The following is a 21751-nucleotide window of genomic DNA, read 5'->3' on the forward strand; positions in this document are numbered from 1 at the left end:
TGCAATAATTATGCAATTTACATAAATATAAAAAGGGGTATTTCCAACATGGTAAGAAATGAAACCAACTCCATTATAAAGCGAAACCCCAAGTCAAATTTGAATTTTTTTTTTTTTTTTTTTTTACCAAAATCAGTATTATCAGATACAATTAAAAAAATATTAGAACACATTTACATTTAAAAACATATCAAATTACGAGTTTAAAAATGATATTAGGCTATCCCATTTGAGAAACTTTAAATAAAAAATAAAAATAGGACAAAGGAGTAAAACATGTTCCAGAATTATGTTAGAAATTTAAATACTTAGCCAAAAATGAAATTAAATTACGGTGTTGTAAAAAAAAAAAAAAAAACCTAAAGAAAAAAGTTGACGTAGTCAACCGTTAAATTTTAATTTGGAAGGTGGTGACGTTCTTCTTCCGGTTTCGCCCTCAAGTACCGTGAACTTTCTGGTTATTTTCTGGCGTCTTCCTTTCACATACCCTGCCCAGAAAGGTATTTCGCACCCACTCGGTTGTTTCCCTGAATAATCGGGCTTTCGGGTGTTTTTTCATCTACTATGAAAGTCCCGTGACAGCTAACAGCTGATCACCTGTCCTTTCATTTCTGTTTATTCTCTATTATTTCACCAGCTTCGTTACCGATAATTACTGCACACACACCGAGACGTTTGTGCGTTTTACAGAGATCAACAAAACACCGGGTGATTATTAAATTATTACTTAAAGGGCACCATGTCAGGAAAAAAGTTTGCCCTCAGGACAGTGAAGAAATTTATCAAGAAATTGTTTCAGGGTGAGATCATAAAACATAACAGATAACATTCAAGGGAAACCGATAGGCACGAATGGTTTCCTTTGATAATAAAAAAGGACAATGACCTTTATGGCCCTACATCATTACTATATCAATAACATTATTCCCCAGGCAGTCTGTAAGGACTCTGATCTCTGTCCCTCACGTCAATCTAAGTTTTTAGATTTCTTTCTGGTAAAAATAGTAATGCCCAAAAGACAAAACATAGTTAAATACGAGATGCACAACCTCACTGTGGTTTCTGCTGGCATCTTTTAAGTTGGCCGTCTAAGAGGAAGTGTGGGTTTAAGGTGATGAAGCAAAGAAAATAACACCAGGCAAATTGAAAGTACAGTAAGTAATAATGAAACTAACAGAAACCATTCAACCAAATTCGATTTATTAAAACACAAATAAAACTGTGCAAAACATATATCCCTCTGTGTTCTTTTCGTCAGCAGCCAGAACCAAGCAAATCCATTCAGTCCCAGTACTTATTTGGTCATGACCAACATACAGCACGTACACATGAGAGAATAAAAAATGACAAAATAAGTAATACTGACAAAATACTGTACCATGCATACAGACCCATCAACAGAAGTCTGAATGAACAAAGCATCATTGTAAAGAATATTTTATCATGAATCGTACTCATGCTTGACAATGAAAGTGACTTTTTGCCCTGAAAAGAAGCCCAAGAGCATGTCTTAAATTATTCTCCTTAACACTGTTTACAAATCATAACAGAATAAATCCCGGATGACATCAAACGGAACCTCTTCAAACAAGTCCAAAGCTCTTTAGCGTCCCTTCTTGGTCTGTGTGATCTCTTAGTCCGTGGCCTTCAAGTGTCTTTGCAAGTGTTTGGTGACCTAAATGGTGCGAGTAAATGAAAACTAGAGACGCGCTCGAAACTGCTTGCCGTCATCATCTCACCACTGTCCTGAGGAGTCAGCATCACAGTTTTACAGTGCAGCGCGGCATCCGTAGCTGACGGTGACAAGGTGACGGAGCACGGGAGGACAGCAGAGGCTTCGAGGAAGAAACAAGTCAACGCGTGCTACTCTCCCGAGGGAGGCTCCAGGTCTGCGATGAGAACGTTTCCATCTGACTCCGTAGCCTGCGAGTCCGTTTGCCTGAAATAAGCGCTGCCGAGCGTGGGGAGCCGCTGGAAACGTCCGGAGCTCCTCTTGTACAGAAACCACATTACCCCTGCCAGCAGGATAAAGATTAGCAACGCTGCCAGCACAGCAGCGGGGATGACACCGTGATGCAAACCTGAAACGCACAACAGCAGCTCTTATGTAGTCGTGCTCTAAATTTAATGTGTGAACCTCTTATTAAATAGGATGCAAAGGGCTTAAACACTGCAGCAGGAATCGCGGTCAGCATGTTTAGCCACATATTTGAGCTTCCAGCTGAACGCGGCCCTGCAACATGAAACAGCGTCCTCACACATATCAAACCTACGGAAAAACATTCAATGTTTTTAAGTTATTTAGCTTGAAATGCACTTTACCATTCAGCGGTTTCACTTCCACCTCAGTATTTCCATCTGGAAAAGAAATGCACAACCGTTTTGAACTCATCAGGTGAGAATATGCAGCAAAGATCAATAAATAGGAAAAGTTTATGCTTTCAAATGTTATGTTACGGTGCAGCAACAATTATCAAAAGAATCAATATGAACATTTGATTTATTTTAGGTCTCAATAATGATTTCTAACCATTTCTATAGAGCTAAATATATAAAACAAACAGACAAACAAAGAAACCTGTGAATCCACCACAATGAACCAGTAAATACAAGTCAGGAGGGATTTAAGCTTTTATGTTGTTTAGTCCATGGTATGACCTCAACATCCAAATGCTGCTGCAGAAATTGAGAGTCATCAGACCAAGCAACATTTTTCCTATTTTCTAACGTCTAATTTTGGTGAACCTGCGCAAACTGTAGCCTGACAGGGGTGGCACCTGGTGTGGTCTTCTGCTGCTGTAACCCTTTGTTGTGTATTCAGAGATGTGCTTGTAACCTGTGGTTATTTGACTTACTGTTGCCTTTTTATAAGTTTGAACAAGTCTGACTACCCTTCTCTGACCTCTGACATCGACAGAGTTTTTCAGTAAGCAAGAGTCTGTTAGTCTCATAAGAAAGGACTTGGGCCCACTATCAGCTAATGTACATCCCCATGTAAAAGATCTTGGTTTCATTTTCGATTCTACCCTCAAGCTGGACAAACAAATAAACTCAGTTGTTTGTGGCATTTTTTTCCAATTCAGGAGCATTTCTAAACTCAAAAATATCATCTAAAGATCTGGAAACCGTTATCCATGCCTTCATATCATCACGTCTTGACTACTGTAACTCTCTCTATTTAGGCATCTGTCACTCAAGCCTGTTCCGCCTGTGTATATGTATACATGTATTTTATGTTCACGTATGTGTGCTTGTGTGTGTATGTGTACACTTTTGTATATGCATGTACACATACATGTATATTTCTACAAACAAGTATATATAAGAGTCTGCCTGTGTGTGTATATATGGATGTGTTACAATGTTTTTTATCTTATCTATTTTTATTTGATTATATTGTCTCTCTGTTCACTTTCACTTTGGCCGACACTTGATGTCCTTTAAATGTGCTATATAAATAAAGCTGACATGACTTGACAAACCATTTTTGCAGAAACCTGCTGCTTGCTATTTGCTCTTTTTAGGGTCATACTCGCTAAAGCCCAGATCCCAGTAGTTAGTCAGCAGTTTCTGAATTACTCAGATTACTCCATCACCATCACCATCAACCATGACACGTTTGAAGTCACTTAAGTCATCTTTCTTCCTCATTCTGATTCTCAGTTTTGAACTTCAGCACGTCTACTTTCCTATATGTATCAAGTTGCTGCCATGTGACTTTCTAATAAGATATTTAAATTCATATATTAATGAATTAAGTGGGCAGTGAGTGTAATGCTCACAGTTTCTACACATGCCTCCTGTGGTAGTGTTCTTTAGGAGCCACAAATTTAGTTTCCAGGCTGTTTATCTGTTTAGAATGAGCACAACCTTCTGCATAGGGTTATAGCACTTTTAACTATCCTGCCTTCCCTGTTTTGAAGTTTGACTTGTCCACGTTGAGAGCATTAAAATGAGCTGCAAACACAGATGAGCATGGATGGATGGATTTCCAAGAGAAAGCAAAATACTTCACCAAATAGTTGCTTGCTTGATTTGTGTTCAGAAGGAGCTGTTTGGCTGCTCTACTGTTTTCACCCAAAACACTGAAAACTGGCTGTCAGTTGGAAAGCCAAAACACTGAGCTGAAAGACGTAGAAATAATATTTAGAGTTTGATTCAAATCTTCCTCCAGCAGAGTGAACAAGGAGTTTACTTTTATGTCTTGTATCTAATCTTCTCTGTACTCCACTTTTGTTATAATGTCAGTTCTTTTATTTTCTTTGTGACTTAGGTGCAGATTTTGGGAGCCTCTGATTCACGTTACCTGAGATGATTTTGCAGATGAAGCCAAGCCGCTCTGTGCACGGTGTAAAGTGCCAAGTACCATCAACTACCCTAGTAGTGACACAGGAATCCTCAGTCAGCAGCTTGGGGTTTGGACCTTTGTGGGGCCAGTTGGTGTACTCCATTGGTGAACCATCTACCCAGGCCATAGAGTCAGCTAAAAGCAGATTCCTCACTTTAATGACACGACATTGTGTTTATCTGATGGTACAGAAAAGCGACTGACTCTTACTGTCAACATTGAAGTGCATCCCCAACCATAAGGTCTGGGGAAGGAGCCTCGATGACCAGAGCTGCTCCATGATGAAACGGTTCTCTGTCTCATCCTCAATGGTCAGGACATCGGACGTGTTGACTAGTGGGTGACAAAAACAGAAACATGACACACTCACGATAATTAGTGTTGCAAAGGAATGCGAATATGACGAAAATATTTATTTGCTTTCTTACTAAAAGGCAGACGTTTGAATTTAACCTTCATTTTTCAATGCAATATATGAGCAGATACGCTGAGAATGCTAGCCTGACTTAGAAGAGATAGAAGATAGGAAGCAGGGTGAAACAACAACTTGGCTCTGTCCTGTTATAACTGTGAAGTTGGCAGGCGAGAAGAGACGTCTTAAGGAAAAAATCAAAGAAAATACCAGACAAATAACCCGCCGCAAAAAACAAAACAAAACACAGCTTAACTTTACACTTTACTTTTTATTGCTGTGGGTGGATGTTATCTTTGCAGAGAGACAGGCTCGTTGTTTCATCCTGCTTCTGAACTTCTTGCCAAGTTCAGCTAAGCTTCATTAATCTAGGTGCTGCATGTGGTCCTACAGTGCTGTGAAAAAGTATCTCCCCCTTTTCTGATTTCGAGATTTTTTGTCAAACTCGGATGTTTCAGATAAACAAGCACATTTTAATATTAGAGAAAGATAACCCGAGTAAACACAAAATGCAGTTTTAAAATGATGGCTTCAGTTATTAAGGGAAAAAAGCTCTTCAGATCTATTTGTCCCTATTTGAAAAAGTAGTTCCTCTCCTTGGTGAATCATGAATGAACTGGGATTAACCACACTTAATTTCACTAGCCACACCCAGGCCTGATTATTGGCAGACCTGTTGAATCAAGAAATCACTTAAATAGAACTTGTCTGACAAAGTAAAGCAGGTTAAAGAAACTCAAAAAGCAACACGTCATGTCACAGTCTGAAAAAACAGCTGAGAAATAAGATAATTTACAGCTATCGGTCTGGAAACATTAACAGATAGCAGCTGCGTTGGTAGTGACTGTAAGTCATATCCGACGAATAGCTTACCTTTATTCCTGCAGTGCTCTCTTGACTTCTCAAAACTACGTTTCTCCGCCACGGACTCAAAGCTGTAACAACCATGTCCAAATTTCACCCATGTGGAGGGACACGCCATCACATTCGCGGTTAACGGTTTATTGCCTGCGAGGGACAGCAGGAGAAGGCAGGAAATGGGTATTTTCACACATTCCGCTGTGAACTACAGAAACCAAAAGCTGAATAGATGCAATGTCGGGTGCACGGATTTTCACTGAAGTAGCACCGACTTGGCTTGGAGGGACTTTGGGGAACATGGCACAGGGCTCCTGGCAGCAGTGTTTCACAGTCAGCTCGCCGCCAGCCTCCATTCACGTCCATGTACACGCACTCGCCGGTCTCAAAGTCGTCATCGTCGTCGGCTGCGTCCCAGTGCGTGTACACTGTGTCGCTGCCATCCGACCACTGATAATTGATGCCGCTCTGTAAGGAAGCACAGTCACAAAGTGTCAGTCATGACTTAACTTTAAATAAGAAGCAACCAAAATGTTCCTGCAATCAGTGCTGACGCTCGCGTGGATAAACTGTCATTAGCGCTGGCTTTCTACCAGTGTGTCAGGTGTATTTCTTCAGCCCAACACACATTTTATTCTATATTTTACTGCATAAAACCATCTGTTGTGTTATATATTTAAAAATAAAAAAAACTTTATTTAAGGAGATATATGTTTCTGAGGAAGCATCTAGCTACCGGTCAATGTATTACTGACTAAAATTTGCTAATTCAATTTAATTCAATTTCTTTATACAACACCAAATCACAACAACAGGCGCTTGAAGGCGCTTTATACTGTAAGGCAGACCCTACAATAAAAATGAGTAGCTGGCTTATCTTTAACATGAGTAATAAAATACATATAATAGAGGAAATCGGCTCCTCACACACACTGTGTTCATTTGTCTCGACGCTCACGATATTTTACAGTGGCTAGGAAGACTGACGGGAAAACACGTGCCCACGAGATCTCTACATGGGCAACACGCCAACAGAAGTCTCACTAAGGAATAAGACAGTGATATTAACTAGAGTGACGTCCTCTAGTAAACGATAATCAAATGCTTTTGCTTCAACTCCGCTAAATCCCACACACCCAGAAACGTCTAAATATCACTTCCCTTTGTCAGCAGAAGTCCACAGCCTCACCTATCAGGAGTCACAAATCAGATCCCATGACACTGAAACAGGTCCCTTTAATCTGATTGTTCAGACTGTTAGAAAGTAGGAAGTTGGCACACAATGCTATCTCAACTGTGTGACAGCAGTACACTATATATACACCAAGGAGGATATATTTTTTTGGTTGTGTTTACATGTGTGAGGCTCATTCTGGTTGTAAACATAACGGTTTGAAAAGTTTTTAATGCATTCTGCTAAAAGGTATGTAGTGTGGGTTCATGTTAAGAAGCTATTAAAGGTTGGCTTCCATCCACCGAAGTCTTCAAGGCCAACTTAATGATTTATTTAAAACTCACAAAAAGCCTTATAAGTGTGTTGTGTGTAACATATAGAAAGTAGTGCATAAAGATTTAAAATGTCATGTCACACTTGACCTCTGACCTCTCTTTGAGATCAACAGATCAACAGCTTTATGGAGCTATTTAAGACTGTTTCTTACTGCCAATGTTTGTACCGACAACATAGAGGCATACAGAGAATAATGTATGGGGATTCTAAGTATCACGTTTTAGTTTTCCTTCAAATATCATGTCATATTTGATGTCTGATATCACTTTTGCATTTCATGTCTGCCTTTCTTTCAAGCAGATCCCAAGATGCTTTATTTTTTCTGGACTACAAAGATCTTAAAGTACATTTAAAAGGAGCAAGGAAAACAAGGTGAATATATATATGTACAAAAACAAATACTGTTTACTTAAAAGCAAATACTGTCCACTGAGTGAGCTGCCTTGGGAAAGGTTTGCACTCTGAGTGCTTCGTCTGGTGTAATGTCTTCGGTTTATTGCTTATTATTCTGTTAGTGTGCAGCAATAAGGATGTGCTGTCGTTTTGTGTCATCATATGTGGTTGTGCTTTGAGGTTAATACTGATTGTTTCGTTCAGTATTTCATTCTCACTGTTGCTTTCACAACTTGCAACATTTTCATCTGCATGCTTAATGATCTGTAACCTTTTAGTCTTGTCCAAAGAAGTGGACTTTTCTGCAAAAAAACAAAGTGTGCAAGGACAAAGTGAGCTTTGCTGGAAAAGATAATAACATTTAAAAAAAAAAACCACCAAAAAACAACAAATGTAAGTTAATTGAAGTTAAATCTTTGAAGTTTTCCTTCTTAATAACAATTAAATTGAATGCGTTAAATCTGAAGACAGGAGCTTGGTAGAAATGCTTTTTAACAAAAAATGTACTGCATAACTCTGAACTCTTCACACTGAGGTTTTGCAGACACGTGACCACTAACCATGTGGCGCTAACTTGATGTGTGATGTGTGTAGGATCACGTGAAGATGGCCCCAGTCATACAGGCCTAGAGACTGCTGTGTGACAATCTAGTTGCTAGGGAAAAATGTGTATTCCCCAAACAGCTGACAAAAACCTCCTGGTGATTGTGATTTAGCCTTTAGGCTAACCAGGCGCACATAACCAAGAAAGCCGTTTAGGTATCGGAAGCAGTCTGTGTATGTCCAAAAAGAATTTGTTTAAAGATACACACAGTAATATCTCACACAAACACACTACAGAGGTACAGTGGGGCAAAAAAGTATTTAGTCAGCCACCGATTGTGCAAGTTCCCCCACTTAAAATGATGACAGAGGTCAGTAATTTGCACCAGAGGTACACTTCAACTGTGAGAGACAGAATGTGAAAAAAAAATCCATGAATCCACATGGTAGGATTTGTAAAGAATTTATTCGTAAATCAGGGTGGAAAATAAGTATTTGGTCACCTCAAACAAGGAAAATCTCTGGCTCTCACAGACCTGTAACGTCTTCTGTAAGAAGCTTTTCTGTCCCCCACTCGTTACCTGTATGAATGGCACCTGTTTGAACTCATCATCTGTATAAAAGACACCTGTCCACAGCCTCAAACAGTCAGACTCCAAACTCCGCCATGGCCAAGACCAAAGAGCTTTCGAAGGACACCAGGAAAAGTATTGTAGACCTGCACCAGACTGGGAAGAGTGAATCTACAATAGGCAAGCAGCTTGGTGTGAAAAAATCAACTGTGGGAGCAATCATCAGAAAATGGAAGACATACAAGACCACTGATAATCTCCCTCGATCTGGGGCTCCACGCCAAGATCTCATCCCGTGGGGTCAAAATGATCATGAGAACGGTGAGCAAAGATCCCAGAACCACACAGGGGGACCTGGTGAATGACCTGCAGAGAGCTGGGACCAAAGTAACAAAGGTCACCATCAGTAACACACTACAACGGCAGGGAATCAAATCCCGCAGTGCCAGACGTGTTCCGCTGCTGAAGCCAGTGCATGTCCAGGCCCGTCTGAAGTTTGCCAGAGAGCACATGGATGATACAGCAGAGGATTGGGAGAATGTCATGTGGTTGGATGAAACCAAAGTAGAACTTTTTGGTATAAACTCAACTCGTCGTGTTTGGAGGAAGAAGAATACTGAGTTGCATCCCAAGAACACCATACCTACTGTGAAGCATGGGGGTGGAAACATCATGCTATGGGGCTGTTTTTCTGCCAAGGGGACAGGACGACTGATCCGTGTTAAGGACCGAATGAATGGGGCCATGTATCGTGAGATTTTGAGCCAAAACCTCCTTCCATCAGTGAGAACTTTGAAGATGAAACGAGGCTGGGTCTTCCAACATGACAATGATCCAAAACACACCGCCCGGGCAACAAAGGAGTGGCTCCGTAAGAAGCATTTGAAAGTCCTGGAGTGGCCTAGCCAGTCTCCAGACCTCAACCCCATAGAAAATCTGTGGCGGGAGTTGAAAGTCCGTGTTGCTCGGCCCCAAAACATCACTGCTCTCGAGAAGATCTGCATGGAGGAATGGGCCAAAATACCAGCTACTGTGTGTGCAAACCTGGTAAAGACCTATAGTAAACGTTTGACCTCTGTTATTGCCAACAAAGGTTATGTTACAAAGTATTGAGTTGTATTTGTGTTATTGACCAAATGCTTATTTTCCACCCTGATTTACGAATAAATTCTTTACAAATCCTACCATGTGGATTCATGGATTTTTTTTTCACATTCTGTCTCTCACAGTTGAAGTGTACCTCTGGTGCAAATTACTGACCTCTGTCATCATTTTAGGTGGGGGAACTTGCACAATCAGTGGCTGACTAAATACTTTTTTGCCCCACTGTATACAGTACATAACAGATAAGAGGATAGAAGGTACATACGTCTACACTGTACAGTCCAATCCAGTGCGGCGCTCCCAATCTATTGACAAGGAAAGTAAGGAAAGCCTGGTGGTAGGCATCTGTAACGCTCACAAGGTCAGAATCATGGCCTTTGCACTTATTCATCGCGTCGTACCAGCTCAGGTTGCCAGTCACAACCTTGTAGTTGCGGTTCCTGTACTCAATAATTTCTGGGAGAAGGTGGTGATACGAGTGGGTGGGGCGTTTGGATGGATCTGTGACAAGAAAGCAGGGAGGAGTGTGGGGAGAACTCAAGGTTCAGCATGATGGATTAGTTCATACACAGCTAATGGATCGCTAATTAGCTTTGCCATCCATCCATCCATCCATCCATCCATCCAAACCTTCAGAGCAAAAAACCAAAAACCAAAGATAGAGAACCTGAGGGAGCCTTACCTTGAGGTTTCTGACATACAAAGCCATACCCGCTCTCGCTGCACTTCTCGTCGTACCACTTCCCCGTCAGGTGGAAGTTGTGGTTGTTGGACAGGACAGTACACAGAGGCTCATCAGTATATCCTTGGAGCCACGTGTCTTCCTGAGAACATAAAGAACCACTACTAAAGAACTACTGACAATAGCACATTTATTAGCATGTGTCACCTCTGTTCACGACAAGCTCGTTTCAGGAACAATGAATCACTACCTCCCAGTTGACTACCCCAGAATCACCTGATTTTCTTTAATACGATAACTTTAGTATATTTAATAAAGTCAAACAAAATTTTAGACTTAAACTATGAAAATGTCATGACTTGAGCCCAAAAACTGCAATCAAATCAACTTTATTCATACTCCAAGTGTCTAAAGCCAAAGTAATGAGATGAACGAATACATTTTGCACAGCTTTAATGAATTATTTTTTTTTTGTATTCTTCTTCTGGCTGCTCCCTTTAGGGCTGCCATCATCTCACTCTTTCCCCTCATCCTCCTCTATCAGACCAGCAGTCTACACGTCTTCTTTCACTACATCTATTACTCTTCTCTGTGGTTTTCCTCCTTTCCTAATTGGCTGGCAGCTCCATATTCAACATCCTTTCTCCGCTATCCTTCCTCTGCACATGCCCAAATCATCTGTGCCTTCCTTCAAATCTCTGCACTGGAAGGGCCAGTTTTACAGCAGTGGGAGGTGCTATTTCTCCTTATCTAATATAAAATGACTGTAACTTGGATGTACTAAGCTCTCACAGGACAAAAAGCAAGGTACTTCCTACATATTCACACAGTCACAAGCTCATATATTAAGAATATGCTAGCAGTTCTAGCAGTTAATAAAGTGAACTTCAGGTATTTTCTACAGCTTACATTGAGAGGGTTCTTTGGTTCTACTGGAGACCAGTTGGTGTAGCTGACTGGCCTCCCATTGGTCCATTTCATGGTGTCCTCATCTCTCAACCCAATCCACACACCTACAGCGCTTCCCTGGAGAAACATGGTGATGAAGGCTACAGAAATGATGACATGACAGGAAAAAAAGTGGAAATAAAGCTGTTTGTCTTCTCAGGCAGTGATTGTGCAGCGAATCATTGACGCATGGTTGTGCAGTTCACTAAGACTCTACCTTGTTCAATCTCATCTTCTATGGCAACTAGCGAGCCTTGAAAAGAAGAGCAGATGGACTGGGCATCTTTCCAACTCTTTCCCTCTTTTGGACTGGTAGGGAGGTGAAGCAGGAGACACTGCCAACACACACAACCACACACACAAAACATGAATGCAAATCCCAGATCACTGACAGGACTGTTGTTTGGAGTGTGCACGACTCAAAGATACAGAAGTCAAAGCATGTAGGAGGGAGGAGGTAATGCAACCACAATGTTACTGGTTAACAAAAAGGGAAAGTTTCAGCAACAAGAGCTCTGCTTCTTGATTCAATTTGAGAGAAATCTGGTCGCGTTACACGAGGAAATGACAGCGTCTCTGTTGTATTTTGAAAGCAGTTAAGGTTTCTCTGACTAAGGAGTTCAAGCCCCATTAACTATGAACCAAAAGGTTGAGTCTCTTTGTTATTATCGTGTTTCTCTCCCTTCTAGTACTGTGCAAAAGTCTTAAGCCTCTCTCACCTCTCATTTTTTTGGAGTTTTCGAGGAAAGTAGGAAATAATTGCAGCAATTTTTTAAATGCATAAACATACATGGAATTATAGCATATAAGGCAAAAAAAATAAGAAAGGCAACAATTAGATACTTTCCAGATGGCATTAGATGTTGGATCAAACTCCAACGCTACTTTTCTGCCTTCATAATTGCATTAATTTTGACAACATTCCCAACATCCCTGTCTGAAATCCAGTCCAGTCTCCACCGTGTTTTACAGATGCCACCAGATGTTACAGATGTTGTACCTCTCCTGATCTTCTGTGTAAACACTGAAATTTGGATTCACTTCATCAGTCCAGTTCTTGTGTAATCTGGCATACCTCAGCCTTTTCTCCATGTTTCCCTTCCTTAGGAATGGCTTCTTGACAGCCACCCTTCCACTGATAACATTTCTGCTGAAGCTTCAGTGAAAAGTAGATGGATGAACTGAAGGGTCAGATGCATCTCTCAGATCCTGTGTCAAGTCTTTACCAGAATTTTTCCTATTGCATTTATTTCAAAATAATCGTTTCGATGATGCCAAAAAATCCACAATTTAAACAATCATTCATCATCGATTGATATGGCTTCATGTGAGCATGTGCTGGTTCTTGTGAGGTTGATGCAGCTCGAGTGCTGTCAGGGTGGGGGGTGGGGGGAAGCTGCTCTTTAAAAACACAACAGTCCAGAAACAGTGAATGGAAACACAAACATCCTACTTTAAACCCAAATGCAGCTGGGAATTTAGAGGAAGCACAGACGGTAAAATGAGCCACTTTTGCGCAGTTTGCTCTTCGTAATAATAATGTGGTAGCAGTGTCGAGTAGTGTGCAATACACAGATTGTCAACAGATGCAAACATTTTATTTCCTACACACCTAACACAGTTTATTAATAAGATATACTGTACATATTACTTAACAGTGAACAGTTACAGATTGCTGAGGTGACTGAACTGGCAGATTGCCCGGTTCCTCTGTGATTAGGGCGGTGACAGCAGGTTTGCTTTGAGAGGCAGTAACTGCCAAAGCAGATGATTTACTGAAAAGAGCGACTATTATTTCCTGCCTTTCATGTTCGCTGTAGCGGTTTTTACTCGGTGTTCGAGGGTGTTTAGGCTACTTGTGGGAAATACTTGCACACATTTGGTTTTGGTATCCCTGCCAGCATCTGTGAGCTCTTCTAGTAAACGAAATGCATTTGTAGAGAAGTGGCTAAAGTGCAGCTGCAGGTTTTTGGGAAGTTATCTTGCAAGTATTCACCTTCTCACCTTTGTGAAAAGGGGAAAGCTGTGAAAGGCCATGGGTGTCAAACATTAGGCCCGGGGGTCAGAATCGGCCAATACTCCAACCCAACCCACTGGACATCTTTGGGAAATGTGAAGGAGGGAAAAGACTTTGGACATTTAACTGTATTTTCATAAATCTATATTTGAATATAATCTATCCACAATAGATATTTCTGGGGTTTTTTTTTACAATGTGTCCACAGTACAATAAATAAATAAAATAGAAAAGTTTTGTGAATTAACAAAAACTTCCAGCTTTATAATAACAGAAGAGTCTGGGCAATGAGCTACCAGAAGTTTTTTCTGTAATTTTAAATATTTATTTTAAGAATTGAAGCCCTGACAGTCATGCTGACAGATTGCTTTGGTTGCTTTTTTAAACATGTGGTTAAACTGTTGAAATTGCACTTCTTTTTCTTATACTGACCTATTGCAGGGATTAAATATGTAGCTAAAGTTATTTATACTGACAGAAAGGGGATTTTTACTGGTCCGGCCCACTTAAGATCATAGCCCGCTGTGTGTGGTCCCTCATATAAATGGCTCTGATATCCTCGCATTAGGCAATCGCTGTGTGCAAGTTTGATTCAGTCCTGACCAGCATGAGGAGCAGCAATTGACTGTGGCATAAATTCATCTGGTGGGATAAACTAAAAATTACAATGTTGCACGTGAAGATATAATGTATTTTAGGTATGACACTGCACAAAAGTATTATAGATATATATCTAAAATTTTAGTTGCTGACAACAGCATTAATAAAAGCGCACATATGCACACATTATGAGCTGCTGCTATTAAAGATATGCCAACTTAACAAGCTTAGAGAGCTGCAGTGTCCTTGCACGAATCACCAGATTAGGAGAGTTACCACAGACTAATGCAAATGTCTCATTATCTGTATTTGAATATATGCGTGCATGTGTGTGAACAAGTGTTTATAAGGAGCTTGGAAAGAAAAGCGTCTGGACTTCTTTAAGTTGCTTGAAGACGTTTCACCTCTCATCTGAGAAGCTTCTTCATTTCTAAGAGTCAAAGGGTGGAGAGTCCCAGATTTCAGCCAGGGTTTCGGGTGAGCTCATTGTGAAACCTGGCCGCCCCCTATCATGTGATTTCCTGAGGTCAGATGGCCCAGGGTGTGAGTGGGTGTTAAGGCGTCTGGGAAGGGATCTCAAAACTGGATTATAGATGGCAGAGAGTTGGTGTCGTAAACCACCGCCTCTGTTCAAAGATGGTCGCTCACAGTGGACATAGATGGCTTCTTTCACTCCTCTTTCGAACCATCTGTCCTCTCTGTCCAAAATGTGAACACTGGCATCCTCGAAAGAGTGACCTTTGTCCTTTAGATGCAGATGAACTGCTGAGTCTTGTCCTGTGGAGATGGCTCTTCTATGTTGTGCCATGCGCTTGTGAAGTGGCTGTTTGGTCTCTCCAATGTAGAGGTCTGGGCATTCCTCGCTGCACTGTACAGCATACACCACATTGTTAAGTTTATGTTTTGGAGTTTTGTCTTTTGGGTGAACCAGTTTTTGTCTGAGCGTGTTGCTAACGCCCACTCACGCCCTGGGCAATCTGACCTCAGGAAATCACATGATAGGGTGGGGCCAGGTTTCACAATGAGCTCACCCGACACCATGGCTGATTGTGACCCACACCCGTTTTCACACCTTGGCTCATGTGATTAGGTAGAGGATCATCAGGGGGTCACTCCCACTGGGTTTAAATCTGGGACTCTCCACCATTTGACTCTTAGACCTGAAGAAGCTTCTCAGATGAGAAGGGAAACGTCTTCAAGCAACTTAAAGAAGTCCAGACGCTTTTCTTTCCAAGCTCCTTAGACTACGATGACCTGGATGACTGAGAACCTTCACAGACAACAAGCGTTTATCTGAACCTTGTGTCCAAAGTATAGCCATTTCTCCGGGCATCGTCCAATGTAGTGCGGTTCCCGGGGGGTCTCCACCACAGATACAGTTTCTCTCTTGCACACGTATCCATGGAGATCACTGCATCTGCTCAGTGCCCACTTCCCTGCAACGTGCAGAGCAGATCTCAGCGCTGGCATAGGGTAATACACGCAAACGAGGGCGAGCGTTTCCATGTGCACGCGCTTACCTGACGAAGAAGACATGGTGACACACGCCCTTCTTCTCCGAAGATCATCGCCAACAGCCACTTCATCAAATTTCTGAAAGTCTACTGTAGTCTTGTCACTCCACCTGCAAATGAATACATGAAAAAAAAATTGTTAATGAGGATTGTTACACGCCTGAGTGCTCTCACCTTAATAACCCCATTTTTCATTGGCACTAACCTCCACCTCATTACCTGTGACTGACAGGGTTTCACTGCTGCTGTTTTCATACTTAATATAATTGGCTTTAAAGCTAACATTAACAACTGCTGGCCAATATGTAAATGCAGTCATGCTCATACAAGTGAACTGGAGTAGATTTGCCCATTACAAACTGTGCTGTGAGCCACCGTACCTCAAACGCCTGAAGCTGCAGCTGTGAGCCTCGATATCGGTCATGTTTCCATGTAAATGTTGGACAAATTGTAACCCAAAATTAGAAAAAGAAAATGCAGTATTGAGGTACGAACGCAGTGATTTTCTCCACGTCAAAACATCAACTTAAAGAGATGATGTTGTTACTGATGGAAACGTGTTCTTTATGTTACTGTCTCCTCATGAGACCACACAGATGATTTCACTGCAGCTATTCTAGTCACTTTATGTAAGTGACTAGAAGTAGTTTAAGTAGAGACTTAAGTGATGGACAGTGAAGATTAGCTTTAAATTTTATTCACAATTCTAATTTATTAACGTTTGAAATATTTTGCAATTTTGTGACTTTTTCCAACTTCTGTTTAAGTTTTTTTATTTTAAAAAAATGAGCTTTTTTCTGTTTTTTCCACTGTCTTTCACCCACTTTATGTCCCTCCCCCCACTTTAAAGGCCAGTTGTTTATGCTGCTTTTCCTTAGTCATGTAAGGCCCATTTCACCAAATCTGCAATAGTTTGCAGCGTGAGTTCATTTCCTCTTGCTCGCTTTTACAAGTTTCACAAACTGAAACAGAACACCACACCTTTACGCACAGGCCTTCGAAAGACCTGCATTTTATAAATCACGTCTGACATTCATAAAATAACATCAGCATTTTTTCACTCACAGTAACAGAAACGGGATACAAGCTCCAAAAAAAAATCCCCACACACCTGACCTCCTGTCCAGGCGGACCAATGGACAGGCCAATCCACCACTCAGTCGGGCCCAGCGAGAGCTGAAGAGACACAGTAAACAGAAAATAAATGACAAAGAAAACTTGCGAGCCATCCTTCACCAGGCCGGAAGATTGGCTTTTCAGAGCTCCTGACATGAGGGGCCTTTCAGGCACCCTGCTTAGTCTGTTCTTGGCCTCTTTCACTGCCTTGTTTTGTTCTCATTATCCTCTCACAAGCCTCGACGCCACAAGAGACTTCTTTAGTCCGATCCAAAAGGCTTTTTGGGAGCGCTCGAGCATTAAAGGGTCCACATATGAGGCGCATTTTAGCTTGTCTCTATGCGTCTGTAAACACTCGAGTCAGGAAATCCATTGTGTTCATGCTTGTACAATCAGTGTGTGCGTAAACTGTTTGAAGAATGGATGTAGTGGCCCATTCAATGGAGACAAACCTCTGTGATTAAGCGCATTCATTTGGCTTGTTTGTCTGGATCTCTGAAAACAAGAAAATGCCTCAAAAGGTCCTGATTTCACTGAAATCACTGCAATTAGGAAGTAGGATTACTCAGCTGGACCATTAATCCTAAGAGAATTAATAGTGTTTAACATTAGAAATCATTGAAAACACATCTTAAAGAAATATAAACCACTTTGCTCTGAGTTTCATTCATTTCTGTTTTCTTAAATTACATTTCAACTGTTTAAAAAAATCTAGCCCTGGAGCCTCCTTGTAGATTCATCCAAAGTCAAGAGAGTGCTAGAGATGCTAGGAGCATGGTGAACGGTAGCTGTGAAATACCACATCGCTGATCTAAATATGGACAATCAGCATTCTCCATTAAGGCCTGCCATCTGTGAAATAAAGTAACACCAGTCACAAATATTACATCTTTCACAGTTCAGATCAAAGGTTAGTGCTAAAAGCACATTTAGAGCTGCAGCCATTTTAATTAATTATACTAAAGCATCATAATCATCAAAATAAAATAAAAATGTATTTCCTTTTTTTGTATTTCCTAACAGTTTTGCTTTTTTGTTTCTCTGCAGCTAATGTGTATTTATTGTAGCTTTACAATATTAATGTATTGTGGATTTATTTAACTGAATACTTTCAATTTTATCTGGTTACTGTGGCTATAAAAGCCCAACAAAGTTTGGAAGTCAACAATAGCGACACAGTCTGTCTGTCTTTCATGTTCTGTAGTGGGGATATGTTAGACCTGCAACTTCAATAAATAAAATTTAATAACAATAATTAAAAAATAACAACAACCGCTGATGCCACTTTGTTAAAAAAAATTGTCAAATTAAAATTATCTGATGCAAAATGTATACTGAGGGTCAGGTGTGATGCAGGGACAAAAAACAATTTAATACAATCAACTTTTTAGCCCATTCGAGCTTCATCAGGAGTATTAAAATGATCAAAATACATTTTTTATATATATTTACTGTATTTATGTATGTATTCAATAAATTATTGAATAATTTTCCATTTGATTACATTTAAATTAAATTATTAAAGTGGTAGGAATTAGAATATAATAAAGAAGAAATTGTGTAATATTTTAACTAATTGCATCAAATACTATTATAATACAATTAATGTTAGAAACAAATGCTAATAAATAAAATGCTAACAAGTAATCTGGAAATAAATTCTGTTACCACCTCAAAGTGATTATAAAAACTGATTTCTGTGGAATCTCATTATTTTGTCCCGTCTTTCTCCCCGAGCCTGCGATGGCCCCGCCCCTCCCTGAGCCTGGTTCTGTCTGAGTGAGTTTTTCCTTCCCACTGTCACCCAGTGCTTGCTCATAGGGGGTCATTTGATGATCTTTATTATTGTCGGGTCTTTATCTTGCAATATGTTTTTGTGATTTTTGCTAGATAAACAAAACTGAATTGAATTGAATTTAACAGGTTGTGAATTTAAAGATTTAAAGTAGAATCCATGTCTATGAGCAGCGGCAGTAACAGACCCGCCGCAAGCGTTCCTTGACAAAGTTGAGCTCCTCTTTGGAGTGAATGGACAGCAGATAGGCTCCCATCATCTGACATGCCAGAGAGACAGCTTGCCAGTCAAAGGGCTGCTTGGCCAGCAGGTACTCAGCTCCACGGTAAAACACCCAGGGCTCGCTCTCTGTGGCCGAGGACAAGCACAGAAACAGGACACAAATTCACGTAATAAGATAGGACTACATATAGACAAACTCCTGGCTATGACACAAATATAGAAAAAGTGGCTCTGGCTTAGCCTGCTACCAGAGCTGGATTTTATGCTCATTAAATGGTCGGTTAGCACTTTCTCTCAAAACTTTTTTTTTAATCTAGCAGGTCACATGATAATGATGTAGTCGTACCCAGCAGCAGACTGTAGACACACAAAGGAAACCCTCTATGAAGTTCCCAAATGTTGAAACTAAAGACAATCTTTACTTACGCTCAGTGTACCAGTAGGGTTTGTTCAGTTTATCACCTGCAATGTAAAACAGAGTTTGGTAAATGATGCAGTCCTGATGTGTGTATAAGCAGCATGTGTGTGTAGATAGTGCAGGTGAATGTGTTTGTGCGTGTTTACCTCTGGAAAGCTTACAGATCCACTCATGTTTGGAGTCGCACAGCTGCGGCATGAACGTGTTGGTCAGGTCACTGTACGCAGCACAGTCCCTCCTGTCATCCTCCTCGCTCTTATCATCAATGAACGACATCACCACCTGCACAAAGACAAATCTGTAACACTCCACGGAGCGTTGATGGGTCACCAGGACACTCCGTGAATGTCTCTGTGTACTCACAGGAGAACCATCAGACCACTCCCAAGCTCCGGCATATTCAGGGTCTCTCTTGTTTAAACCCACCCAGAACCGACGAACCTCTGTTCTGAAAAAAGAGAAGCACAGTACAAACACAGCCACAGATAAACGGGTCTTCTAACCTTTTAGGACTCGGATATTCGGCAATGATTTTCCTCCCATCACCCCTTGGAAGACTGTCTAGCCTTTGTGAGGAGAAACAGTTTCCCTTGTTTTATATTTTGGATTTAGCTGTAGATTTAATCTCATCATTTCCATCTTATTTGGATTGTGCAGTTTGTTGCCACAGAGCCAGGCAGTTCTCCTAGAAGTGAAAGATCCTCCGTCTACAAATGATCTTCAATTAAAATCCTCAAAACCCATCAAAGTCTTTGCTGTGCAAAACAAAACTGTATATATACACATCAAAATAGATAAGTGCTACAGGGTTTACTATTCAAAGTCTCGTCTTTCTGAGATTTACCCACAAGTGATGGATCAGTGTGAGAGATGTCATGCCAGCCCATGTGACCTAGGTCACATGTTCTTTCTGTCCCCAAGACTCCATGGCTTCTGGAGTCAGTTATTCTTTCCAAGGCTCTTGAGACCCAAATCTGCACGGACCCTTTTCTAGCTGTTTTTGGGCTTCCAGTCAACACTGGTCTAACCGACCCTACACACTTCAAAATATTAGCCTTTACATCACTTTTGGCTAGACGTTGCATCTTACTCCTTTGGAAATCTTCAAAGGAAACCTTCAGTTTCCTTTTGGTTTAGAGATGTGATGTCATTTTTTAAATTGCAAAAGATAGGCCTTGTGGCGAAGGGCAAATACAGAGAATTTTATCGTATCTGGGGCCCCTTCGTAAACTATTGCAAGTAATTAAACGTTCTACCAGCTGATTAATATCTTAGTTTTTGTTTTGTTTTGTTTGTTTTTCTCAATTTTATATAAGCGTGTGTGTGTGTGTGTGTGTATTATTGTATCTGTTCATGTAAGAAAAACTAACAAATATGTGAGGGGAACATTTATATACATCAATAAAAACATTTATATAAAATAGATAAGTATGTTTTTTGTAATGATCAGATTGACAGCTGTGTGCTATTTTAAACTGAGATTGTAAAATGGACTTGAATGTGTTAATTTCTTTTTGGTTTCATCCTCTGCAGTCATACAAAATAAACCTTGATTCGTTTTTTTCCCAAGACCTAGAAATGAAGTCATAGCCCACCCCCTTAGCAACACTGCATTGGCTGACCATTTGTTTCATGTTTATATTTCCAAGCTGCTGCCACAAAACAAACATGAGAACCTGATGACTGTTTTTCCGTTTACATGTAAAAATAGACAAATGTATGACTTCAGGGCTTCAAAGTCCTGGCCTGCTCTGATCTACATGAGAAACTCATTTTACAACTTGTGTCTGCACATTTTTTAAGCTTAATGTAAAACATATTTTTAAGAAAACATGAACCAAAAAAAAAAGTCAAAGTGACCCCAAAGACATCCTGAGATTAATTATCTCTAATTTGAGTGACGTCTTTCTTACGTGAATCTGAGAAATATGCGTCAGAGAGTTAAATCAGTCTTATCTGGAAATGAAGACGCCCTGATGTAACTTCAGAATCTGCGGTCACCTTGTCCTTGTTCTTGATATCGAGATTGCTGCGTTAAATAACTTTTCAAATCTAAGTCTCCTACACACAACTAAAAAACTAACACCATAAAAAAGGTGGACATCTGCTCTCCAAAACCAAATAATTAAACTCTATATTCACTCCTCCAAGCACATAAAACAAAATCATCTCAATCGTCCCATAACATTCCTGTACTGATGAGTACCAACCCTTCAAACATGGTACTGAGGAGCTGTTTAACAAACACCTGCTCCTCATAGTGTTGGAAACTGGCCAGCTGAGCCCCGAGGGCCTGACAGAAGAAGTCTGCTTCCACCCAGGAGCGCTTCATCAGGACTTTCTCACTGTGGAACACCTGGAAGAGCAACACTTGGAGTCAGCTGAGGGTTACAGGGTCCAAAGAACAGAAATGTATCCCATTATGTGCTCGTTGCTCGGAAACATGCTGATAGCTGGGGTACAATTTGGCAGTGGGGTGTTATGTCTAAAAATAATGGTTTATTCCATCCCGCTTTTGATTTGTAGCGCTGCGTCAGTTTTATAGTAAGATGTGCTGCATTTTAACTATTTTTTCAGCTATTCCACACCTTTTTCTATAAACAAGAAAGAGAGGAAACATATCAAAACATCAATCCTATTAGCAATCATGATGTATGGCGGGGATAGACAAGTGGTTTACACATCTGCCTAACTTCCTA

General features: G+C 40.6%; 1 protein-coding gene across 3 annotated transcripts in view; it reads right to left on the reverse strand.

Moving 5' to 3' along the window:
• Positions 1-1178: 1178 nt before the first annotated feature.
• pla2r1 (phospholipase A2 receptor 1) overlaps positions 1179-21751 on the reverse strand; it is a 31284-nt gene continuing 10711 nt past the window's right edge. For 2 of the 3 annotated variants that reach the window (XM_085457256.1, XM_085457261.1), the window contains 18 exons: positions 21263-21408; positions 19416-19500; positions 19199-19334; positions 19061-19096; positions 18600-18760; positions 16613-16677; positions 15508-15611; positions 15287-15423; positions 11588-11705; positions 11332-11471; positions 10423-10564; positions 10006-10241; positions 5894-6086; positions 5634-5768; positions 4559-4681; positions 4307-4483; positions 2323-2358; positions 1179-2081 (listed from right to left, as the gene is read on the reverse strand). In XM_085457256.1, coding sequence (XP_085313382.1) covers positions 1864-2081; positions 2323-2358; positions 4307-4483; positions 4559-4681; positions 5634-5768; positions 5894-6086; positions 10006-10241; positions 10423-10564; positions 11332-11471; positions 11588-11705; positions 15287-15423; positions 15508-15611; positions 16613-16677; positions 18600-18760; positions 19061-19096; positions 19199-19334; positions 19416-19500; positions 21263-21408 — 2388 coding nt within the window. In that variant the 3' untranslated portion in view covers positions 1179-1863. Of the gene's footprint in view, positions 2082-2322; positions 2359-4306; positions 4484-4558; positions 4682-5633; positions 5769-5893; positions 6087-10005; positions 10242-10422; positions 10565-11331; positions 11472-11587; positions 11706-15286; positions 15424-15507; positions 15612-16612; positions 16678-18599; positions 18761-19060; positions 19097-19198; positions 19335-19415; positions 19501-21262; positions 21409-21751 lie in introns of those variants that run through there. The other variant, XM_085457268.1, reaches the window with a different exon arrangement.

This window comes from Copadichromis virginalis, linkage group LG1 (genome assembly GCF_057382275.1).
Source record: "Copadichromis virginalis isolate Kocher_CV1m ecotype Utaka linkage group LG1, C_Virginalis_male_GT1.1, whole genome shotgun sequence".
Taxonomy (NCBI): domain Eukaryota; kingdom Metazoa; phylum Chordata; class Actinopteri; order Cichliformes; family Cichlidae; genus Copadichromis; species Copadichromis virginalis.